The sequence below is a fragment of the Tachypleus tridentatus genome, chromosome 1 (genome assembly GCF_004210375.1).
Source record: "Tachypleus tridentatus isolate NWPU-2018 chromosome 1, ASM421037v1, whole genome shotgun sequence".
NCBI classification, from domain to species: domain Eukaryota; kingdom Metazoa; phylum Arthropoda; class Merostomata; order Xiphosura; family Limulidae; genus Tachypleus; species Tachypleus tridentatus.
Genome location: NC_134825.1, coordinates 109187091 through 109198469, shown reverse-complemented (window position 1 = coordinate 109198469; position 11379 = coordinate 109187091). Strand labels below are relative to the sequence as shown.

The following is an 11379-nucleotide window of genomic DNA, read 5'->3' as shown; positions in this document are numbered from 1 at the left end:
TATGCTTTAAACCATGAAAAATATTGTAATGTATAATATCGTCGAGCAGATTCGTTTTGATTATTTGATGAACAAAATACCAAGTTTGGTCCAAGTAACGATAACACATTAATCTATTGTCTCAGTAACGTTTTCTACAAGGTACGTTCACTTTGATACAACCCAAGGTAACAAACGAACTTTCAACACAAACTTCGAAGCCACTATAAATCTATTATATTAATAACGTCCAAAAGAGATGTGCTCGATTGACAAGACTGACTAAATTAATAATTAATTTTATTCGATCCATAAATTTTACACACTGACGAATTAAATGGTTTCCCAAGCGCCACCCAATAAATACTTCGTTCATTGAGCTGCTTACTCAGTGTTTATAACTAATTCATCCATGTCTAGATAGTAGTTGAAGTTTCTTATCTTAATGTGATGCATCTTATTGCTAACATTTAAATTAAAACACTAAAAACATAACTTAGAATAATATAAAGAAATATTAAAAATTGTTGTTGTAGCATATGAAAGATTGTTTCACATTATTATTTTGCTGAGATTACGTACAAGGTTCTTTAGAGTAATGTCAAAACTTTCAAAATACACAAGGTAAGTAATTAAATTTTGTGAAAATATATCTGGAAAAGCAACAACTATAATTTCAATCGTGCCCTAACGTATTAGGACAACGTATCATATTCAAATTACAAATCATTTACTCATTGTATACAGAATATTTCTCACGCAGAGTACGTTTTATTAACAACTTTTTACAGCACTTCCTGAACTTATACCTAATTTCATCTATCGTAAGACCCTGAAATTCCAGATGAGAATACAGAACATAAGGACGACTTATGAATAATATTCAATACATAAATACTGTTAACTTTTTTACACACTAGCTGAAAAGTACCAGAATAAGACCAAATAAGCCATTATATTAAAGCAATAAAGAAATATATATGTAAAAACGGCTCGTTTTGGTTGAGAAAATATTTTACGTAGAGGAGCGAACAACGTTTCGACCTTCTTCGGTCATCGTCAGGTTCACAAAGAGAGATAACTGACCGGATGCTGACCACATGTTTGAAAGGGGTTGTGTAACTGAGGTCGGAATGTAGAGGGCGGTGTTAGATGTTGAATATATAATTTTATATTATTTATTTTATTATTTTTAATATAGATATAAGGGTGTTCTTTTTTTATTGGTTTATTTTGGGTTTAAGTTGTTGTATAAGTAAGGCTTCTTTAATTTTGCGTTTGTTTATGTTTGTTTCTTCATTGAGTATTTGAGTGTTTTCTATGGTTATGTTGTGTTTATTGATTTGCAGTGTTCGAAAACGTGTGAAGGTGACTTTTTTATGTTTTTTAAATATGGTTTCCATTTTTCTACTTTTTTCTCCAATATAGAAGTCGTGGCAGTTATCACATTGTATTTTGTAAATAATGTTGGTGTGGTGTTTCTCAGTGTAGTTTTTACATAGTATAGACCTTAGTTGTGTGCCTGGTTTTTGAATAAATTTGGTATTAACTGGAATGTCATATTTTGTTACTAGTTTTTGCCAGATGTTGGTTATTTGTTTGCTGATGTCAGGAATATATGGCATACAGCAGTATATGGTTTCGTGATTTTTTGATTCGTGAGATATATTTACTTTAGTTGGTTGATTTTGCTTTCTGTCTAGGTGTGTGCGTATAATGATTTCTAGGGTTTGTGGAGGAAACTTATTGATGTTGATGAAGTATGTTTTATTTTGTCTAATTCATCTTTAATTTTATCTGGTGAGCATAGTTTTATGTCTGTGTTTATTTGGTTTCTTAGTATGTTGAGTTTTTGTTTTGTTTCATGTGCTGAGTGAGTCCCAAGGAATGTATAGTCCATATGGGTGATTTTTCGGTGGATTTCTGTTTTAAATTGTGTGTCGGTTCTCGTAATTTTGAGGTTAAGAAACGATATTTGATTGCTTTCTTTCTGTTCACATGTGAAGTTAATGTTGGGATTTACAGAGTTAATGTGATTGAAAAAATTGAGTGTGTGTTCTGTAGATCTGAATCCCGCAACTGTGTTGTCTACATACCTGTACCAGCATAGTGGTGGATGTAATGCTGTGTTAATTGCTTGTGTTTCAACTTATGTCATAAAAATATTGGCTAAAACTGGTGATATTGGGTTGTCCATGCTTAGGCCATTTGTTTGTATATAGTTTTGGTTGTTGAACATGAAGTTTGTCTTCATCGTGGAGAATTCTATGAGGGTTGCTGGGAATGTCTATAGATGGGTTAGGGTCGCGGATATAGAGTTCTAAGGCTATCTTGCAGGCTTCAGTGGTTGGAACTTCTGTAAAGAGGGATATAACATCGAAATTGGCCATTAAGGCTTTATGATTAAGTTTATTTAGATTAGACTTGAAATTAAAAGAGTCTTGATGAATGAGCTGGCTGTTGTTACATATTTGGATAATGCCCATGATATGTATTTACCAAGATTGTAATTAAACGATTTATATGTAGACATTATTGGTTGTAATGGACAATCTGGTTTATGAGTTTTGGGGATGCCGTATATTTGTGGTGTGCGCGAGTCGGTTTTGCGTTGGTAGGAATACAGTGTCTGTGAAATTGTGTTGGCTTTTTTCATTTTTAGCAGTATTTTGTATAGTTGCGTTTCGTGTGTCTTTGTTAGATTTGTGTGTACTGGTTTAAATTTGTTCGTGTCTGATAGGATGTTCTTTATTTTTTCGATGTAATCATTCGTATTCATAATGACTATAGCGTTACCTTTATCTGCTTTTAGAATTTTAATGTTTTTGTCCTGTATTGAGTTTTTAATGGAATTAATGTCTCTTTTTTGTAAGATTGTTTTTAGCTTTCTGTTTTGTGAAATTATGTTGATGGTTTTGTGATAAAATTCTTTGAAAAATTCGTTTAAGATGTTTTTTTGGTGTTTCTGGAAAATATAAATTTTTAATTTTACCTGGGAAGTTTGGCTGTTGGATGTCAATAAAATTGTCTAAGTTGTCTTCTTTCTGCTGGTTGTTTTCTTGTTTACTGTAGAAAGTATCACAAGTCTCCTGGCTAGATCTTCTAAACATGTTTTGATTTCTATGGTTGGAATGTACCTTGGTGCTATTGCGAAGTTGAGTCCTTTGTTAAGTAGATGTATCTAGTCTGTGTTTAATTGTCGGTCGGATATGTTAATTATAAGGTTAGTCAACGGTTTGTCGTGTTGATGTCTTTTCTGTTGTTTACATCTTAGTTTTTTGTTCTAGCAGATCTTTTTGTCTCTGTCGTTCTTAGTATTGATTTGGTTTATGTTTCATTGTATAAGTCAGTAAATCTCTGGTTTGATGCAGCATGCCAGTTGATGGTCTAAGTCCATGTTTTTGTAAGTCATGTAGTTCTTTGTATTTCATGTTCAACATGGCTTTAAGTAGTTTCTTCTGTAAATTTTGGAGAATGTTTGTGTATGTATTAAAATTTTTTGATAGTTTTACCTTTACAAAGTTCGGGTTAGTTGTTCCTTTCTATATTGTTGAATGAAATAGATGTCATTTCTTCTATTGATAATTCTTTGGTTTAAATTTCTTAGTTTTTTTAACGAAATATATTTTGTATTTTGCCTAAATATTATATAATCTTTCTTTCTTCCAGAAAAATGTAAAAAAAAAAATCTAGTGTGTTCCAGCGAATATAAAATGTTACTAACTTTTCCGTGTAAAATAATTTTACGTCAAGCGTTAAAAAAACTAATAAAAACTGACGATCTTGAGTTACTGTAAACCACACTTGGGTGCAAGTTATTATATCCGTTAAAAATGACCAAACAGTTCATAAGATGTCGCTAGGTATTTAATAATGAAGGTAGGACATGGCCTAGTAGTTCGGGTGCGAGTAAACCTGGAGTTTAAGATTTGATGTCATTGAATATGTTCTACATTATTAACTGTAAACGCGTTATAAAAGTGACAGTCAAATCTGTGATTCGGTTGAAAGAGCCAGATGACATTGTGACGGCGATTGTTGCTGATTCCCTTTCACATTTGTTAGCAGATCAAGTTTAGAGTTGGTTATACCTAAACTGTCCCAGCCGTATAATTCACGTACGTATATTTTTTTTGTTTTTTCACTTCAGCAGAGAGCAACGAACTTACCCGTTACTTATCTATATCAACAGGGCTGTCTAATGTATCACATCTTCTTAAGTGTCAACCACCATTTCTAAACAAACTGTCACAACCAAAGAAACACGTGGATAAATGAGTGCAACAAATGTTTTTATCTATACATGTAAAACTTTATCTTGAAGATATTCCCATCAAACACTGTGATATACCACGTTCATCCTAGTATTCTGTAACCTAGTGTTATTATTATTTGGATCAAAACCTAGATTGTAAATGTTTCACCAAGGACACATCTTCCTCTCACTGTGTGCTGACTTTATTGTTATTTAAAGTACTAAAATTAAAATAAAAGTTTTGGTATTAGACATAAAGCTTGATAAAGAGCTATCTGTGCTATGCCCGCAAGGGGTATCGAAACCTGGTTTCTAGCAGTATAATTCCGCAGACGTACTAAGGTGGGCCAAAACAAGGAGAATGAATAGGTAAAGAGCTCTATAATTTGGCAATAAACATTTTTTCATTATATAATCGAATGCAGAATTTATTTCTTCTTGTAAAACTACCATGAAGAAAAGAAAGACAACATTTATATTAATTAGTATACAAAATCCCTTTATCATGACGTATGGACAGTTACTTACATACTGATTAGGTGTTTTAACAGTCTTACGGACAAGAATTTGGTCACAACATGGACTTTTTATTGTTTTGTATAAATAACGATTGTATTTTAACCAATAGCGTGTCTTCTTCATCAAACGACTTGTGACGTCACGGTTTCACACAAGTATTGAACTCCTGGAAATAACATTATTTTTAGGTATGTTATAATAAATATGCATTTAATAAAAAGTATATCTAATTTCACTAATTTATAACAATTTTTAATTGTGCCTTGCGCATTAGCAGTCTTTAATTTTCAAGCAATAAAAGGAATCCAAACTCTTGTCATTAGATTTGACTGTCACACTTAAACGCACTCACAACCCCCAAAGTAATTAGTGCGAATTTAGTTTTGGCAGAAACAGGTTTCAAACCAAAGAATCTCAGTTCCATATTGTATTTTAATATATATATTTTTTTACAATATCTTGAATGATTTTAAATGTTAATATAAAAACATCTTGCAGTATCCCATGAATTTTACAAATGTATAATGGTGCCAACATAACTGTAGTGAAACGTTTGCATCATGTAGTATTAAACCCTGCCCCCTTTTGTTAAAGCTGTTTTAACTTGCTACTTGCTTAGCCCTATGAAAGATTGACAGGTGGATAGAAACATGTATGTTATTCACAAATTGAATTTCAATAAAGTAGGCAAAGCATGGATACATAAATGCTTTTTATTTCAGGATCTAGTAGTCAAAATTAACATTTAATAAAGTGCATTTGTTAATAATGGTAGAGAAAAAGTACTTGTATAAGGTATTAATGTACAGGATTGAAATTTATACCTTATTGTTACAAAAGGAAGAAGTTTAAAATGATTCTTATTATTTTAAAGTTTTAGTTGAGAACTACTGTACAACTGTAGATTTTTTAATTTGAAATATTCAATAAAATGTGTTGACTGAAACTCTCCACCAATCAGCTCGATTAACCCGTCCAAGACTTTAACAAAATAGAAACAGATTTAAAAACTAGTTTCACGTGTGAACTAGTACCCAATCTTAATTAGCTGAAGTAAAAATATATATCTTTGTATATAACAGTTCTTTTATATTTTACCACAACAAAAGTATATATTATGGGAGGTGAAGGGCTACATTAAAAAACAACAACAACTTAAGCAACAGAAAGATAACTAGTGGTTTTAAACAATAAAAATAGTAGCAAACAAATAAAAACAAAGATTTGTTAATGGTCTTATTAACCACCTCCCGCAGTTCATTTCCAGCAAACATCGGACCACCTCCTGGTTTTAATATTATCTTACTTTTACTTATAAAAACTACGAATTCTAAGGTTTGAGGTAGGTCTTACCTTACTAAAATCAACATGAAACTTAATGTAAAAATGTTCATATTCATACTTGCATGTAACCATTACGTATACACACAAAAAAACTGATAATCTTGATCATTATATTTAAAAAAATTATGTTAATTTTCTTATTAAACAATTGTATTTTTTTTCATAGGGTTCTAGAATATTAAAATGAGCCAACAGAAGTCAGACTTGGTTAAAAAAAACAAAAAACAAGTTTCCTCAACAATTTCCTGTCCAAATAGGAATTGCTATGGTTAACACTGACCTCGCTACCCAGGACAACTGGGTTATGACACAAAGCCTGTGTTTTAAAGCCTAAGCTGAAGTGGCTGTCAAACAAGGCGGATTTTTTTACTGGCATTTTCCAGTACCGGACCATTGGCCTGCTCAAATGGTGAAATGTTACGTAGCAGTTCTTGTTGGGATTCGTGGCCAAAGAGAGTAGCAAGAAGAGCTACCCCGGAACCAGTGGCACGTTCACCCTAGAAAAAATAAACAAAATTAGTCTGTTTACAAATCTGACATACAGTCAGGAGTGCAAGGGGTTTGGTGCTTTTTCTGCATTATGTCACATTGTAAAAAGGAGGAAAGCTCTGAATCTATTAAAAATAAAAACATGTCAAGTCAAAATAATTACTTTCCAGTGTTGGCAGTGCCAACTGCTTTATACATAGACATAACTATTAGATAATTGTCCTATTTTAAATGACACATAAAACATCCACTTTGCATACAGGACAGTTTGGTGTACAAAAGTGTTCTTATTGTTACGTGGGTTTTCGTAACCTTTGCCGATACTTTCTGGGTTAACAAGTTTCATGAAAATTATACACACAAAAAATCAATTATTCTCAGTCAGAACAAACAGCACAAAGAAGCTGACGTAAAGAATTTTATTATGCTGTAATGAATTGATGCAGCCAAATTGTACACTTGAAAAAGTTACTGGTGCTACAATCAGAACTATGAATAACAACAGTCAGGCTTCAGGAACAGCCAACAGATTACTAAATAATATAATAAGTAACATTTATTGTTCCCAGTACTTTACTATACAAGTAAGGTGATTCAACATCAATAGTGTTTACAGGGAATTTCAGTCTGTCATATGATATTTGTGTAAATAATAGAAAGAAATACACACACCGAGACACGTTGTTCCTAAAGAAACATATCCAGACATAAATAAAGTCTTACTGTAGTTATTTATCTATCACTTAGCTAATTTTGTATCAAAGAATTTTACTTTTAAAAGGTGATAGCTCATTACTGTAAAGAATCCAGAGTTAAAGACGAAGTGTGTGTAAGAAGTAATTAATGAAATACATTCCAGTGGATGTTACAAAAGTGTTTTATGAAACAGTGTGATAGTTATTGTGGATGTTACAAAAGTGTTTTATGAAACAGTGGGATAGTTATTGTGGATGTTACAAAAGTGTTTTATGAAACAGTGTGATAGTTATTGTGGATGTTACAAAAGTGTTTTATGAAACAGTGTGATAGTTATTGTGGATGTTACAAAAGTGTTTTATGAAACAGTGTGATAGTTATTATGGATGTTACAAAAGTGTTTGATGAAACAGTGGAATAGTTATTATGGATGTTACAAAAGTGTTTTATGAAACAGTGGGATAGTTATTATGGATGTTACAAAAGTGTTTGATGAAATAGTGGGATAGTTATTATGGATGTTACAAAAGTGTTTGATAAAACAGCAGGATAGTTATTATGATTGTTACAAAACTGTTTGATAAAACTGCAGGATAGTTATTATTTTTTTTTGCTATAAGAACAGAAGTAATCCATATCATTACTCACACAAAATGGACAAAGATTTATTCTATAGTTGTTGAGGGATCCTTCTCCTTTCTTAAGGAGAATATAACATATATAAGACTACAGATGTAGGAGTTTAATGAAGTCTGTTAAAAACAGAGATTGTACTCTTCATGTGGTCAATATCAAGAAACGTATTATAGAAGTGTCATCCATTATACATCAATACTTTACATAACTGACAACTTTAACAAGAAACTTCTGCTAATTAAAACCACGTCCAGCTAACTGTTAGTGATTAATGTTAACCAATGTACTGATAAATGATGGTTTTAAATGTTATGATAGTAGCAGTTGAAACTGTTCTTTCAAAGAATAACATTTTAATTCTAATTATGGTTGTGGTTATTTTGTCTATTTTTTAAGCTTCCCATAAAGACACAAACGACCAGTGTATGTTATGTTATTGGGTTTATCACTGATTTACAGTTTGTAATATTTCATTAGTGTATCTCTTATGAAAGGCCAAAAACTTACAAAGGAGGCCAGAAGTAAGTTATAACTACCTACAGTGATTTTTAATCCAAGTATTAATAATAACAAAACTCAGTAAAAACAAATGGTGCAACAAGAGGTTATTTTATGGTGTGACAAATAAACAAAAAATCACATGGAATGAACTTCACCCAAAGTTTCAAAAATACTGTCCAAAAAATAGAATGTACTTACACAATGGACAGGATAGGCCATGTCCACATGAACCCACACTCCAGGGTAATCAAATCCAAGATTAGCTCCTATAAAAAGCCCTGCACAAGAGGGCTGAGCATTGGAACGATCCTAAAGAAACAACAGAGTAACAGAACAAAAACTGATTAACATGGAAACAAAACTTTCACAACATTATAACTAGTTGAAGTCTGAATCCTTTATATCATTAACTTACACTGAGTGATCATATAACCTTATAAGGTCAGAGTTTTAAAGTCTTCTGTATGAGACAATTAATTCACACCATAGACACAACATCAAACATAAGGTCAGAGTTTTAATGTCTTCTGTATGAGACAATTAATTCACACTATAGACACAACATCAAACATAAGGTCAGAGTTTTAATGTCTTCTGTATGAGACAATTAATTCACACTATAAACACAACATCAAACATAAGGTCAATTTTGATGTCTTCTGTATGAGACAATTAATTCACACAATAGACACAACATCAAACACTGAGTATTAGTTAGGAAGTTTAAAAGATAGATAATACATCAAATTAGCAACAATGCCTGTTGTAAGATAATGTGTAAATTTTTGTTTGCTGTAGTTCTGTGAGAACATTACATTTTATGAAATGCAGTAAGTTTACCTATGACATCTATATACGTTTTTAAAAAGTTGTAATGAAGATCATGTTTGTTCTTCCATCTGTTATTAGTTATTACACAGATGACATTATAGATGAGATGCCATAGATTACACTAGAAGTATTATTCATAAAAATTGCAACACTTCATATTGCTGTACACTATTGCAACACTTCATATTGATGTACATTATTGCAACACTTCATATTGCTGTACACTATTGCAACACTTCATATTGATGTACACTATTGCAACACTTCATATTGCTGTACACTATTGCAACACTTCATATTGATGTACATTATTGCAACACTTCATATTGATGTACACTATTGCAACACTTCATATTGCTGTACACTATTGCAACACTTCATATTGATGTACACTATTGCAACACTTCATATTGATGTACATTATTGCAACACTTCATATTGATGTACATTATTGCAACACTTCATATTGATGTACACTATTGCTGTACCATGCAATAACAACAGTTGAAATGTAACCTCTACAAAAAGTGGAAGCCAAAATGTTGGGTATAAACAAATTACATGGTTGATTTTCATGTGTACATTCCTTCATCTAATTTAAATGTTGTGTATGACACTACAATACTGAATGTTAAAAATGATTTTTCCAGCACTACAGACACCATACTGGACAGTGTGACACAGCAATCTTGTTTTCAGTAACTAATAAGTCAGACCGTAGTTATCTGAGTTACAAAGAAGCAACTTGTTCGAACAAAGGTCGTGTAATAGCATCACGATCGAGAAATAGTTGAGCATGAATTTCATACTGGGTAGAAGATGATCCTAAACTGACAGTTGTAATTCTAATAAATCTTATATTGGGAGCCTTTTCTTCACTGTTTTTAGAACTACAGACCAGAAGTCTACACTAGACAGTTGTACTGTGAATATGTCATCACATTTAGGCCTAGAATTACCAACTGGAGTTCATGGATCCACCCTGCTTCACATCCTTTTCTAAATTATGTATGAACTGAATTATGGGCCCACCAGTTTGTGGGGTATGTGACCCCTCGTAACATGTTGATCAAACAAAAAAACATTCTGTAAACAACTATTTGATTTAATCAAACTTGTTACTTTTGACTGTCCCCTATGCACTTAACACAAAATAAGCGATCTTACTCAATCTTTGTGCCAGTTTTGTACAAGCAAAATTATTTAATTGCTTGATACGGTGCAGTGTGTGAGCACCACCGACTGGTGTGCAAAGTCAGTAATTTGTACAGACAAGAATGCCACAACTGCACCAAGTCATTCACAGATGGTACCCAAGGTGAGATAGAAAACTATTCAAGCTGAAATGTCAAATAATGTAAACTTGAGTTTGTAAGTTTATTCACACATAGATAACCAGTCACCCATAAAATATGTAAGTACGATCCACATTTCTGAAAGATTATCTCATTACATGGATAATGAAACTGTTCACGAGATATTGAAAAACTTTTACTTAGCATGTAATTGCAATACAGCTGGAGTTTGCTCTGTAAACATTCACTGTTGAAGTCGTACGAATGGAAAGTGTAAGTTCTTTATAATTTCATATTGAATATGAAGTCTACACTGGAACACAAGAGGACTTATCTGTATATCTAATTACATCATGAGTATTTGGATTATTGTTAGAGAATAATGCATCAAGTTATCAGATTATTTTACTGAAATATATAAATTCTTGCATTTGAATGTAATTTTTTTTGCTCATATGTAAAAAAAAAAAGAGAAAATATAAAAATTCATTCACAGATACAAATGATACATACAAAATAGTTCAAGATATTTAGAACATAATCTTGTAGTTTTTATTGATTTATAATTACCTTTATTGGTGCTTGTAATATAGATGAGTCAATGAAACCTCAGGTGCCATTTAACGGCTTGGTGGGAGAGTTTCAGTAATTTGTTTTTGACTTTTAATGTGAATTAATAATTAAATATAAAGAAAATATTTGTTCTTTCACTTTGTTTAAATCAATGAACCTTCTGCAAAATCTGAGAAAATTGTTTAACTCTCTCCATACGAGCTCAGCCATATTGACCGACTCTGTAACCACAAAAGTATCCATACTACAAATTTTAATGGA

The 11379-nt window shown here is 31.8% G+C and overlaps 1 protein-coding gene across 8 annotated transcripts in view; it reads right to left on the bottom strand.

The window, feature by feature from the left end:
• Positions 1 to 5448: 5448 nt before the first annotated feature.
• Positions 5449 to 11379, bottom strand: part of grsm (probable aminopeptidase NPEPL1 granny smith protein) — a 35756-nt gene continuing 29825 nt past the window's right edge. For all 8 annotated transcript variants that reach the window (XM_076516804.1, XM_076516823.1, XM_076516784.1 and 5 more), the window contains 2 exons: positions 8618 to 8728; positions 5449 to 6594 (listed from right to left, as the gene is read on the bottom strand). In XM_076516804.1, coding sequence (XP_076372919.1) covers positions 6445 to 6594; positions 8618 to 8728 — 261 coding nt within the window. In that variant the 3' untranslated portion in view covers positions 5449 to 6444. The remainder of the gene's footprint in view (positions 6595 to 8617; positions 8729 to 11379) is intronic.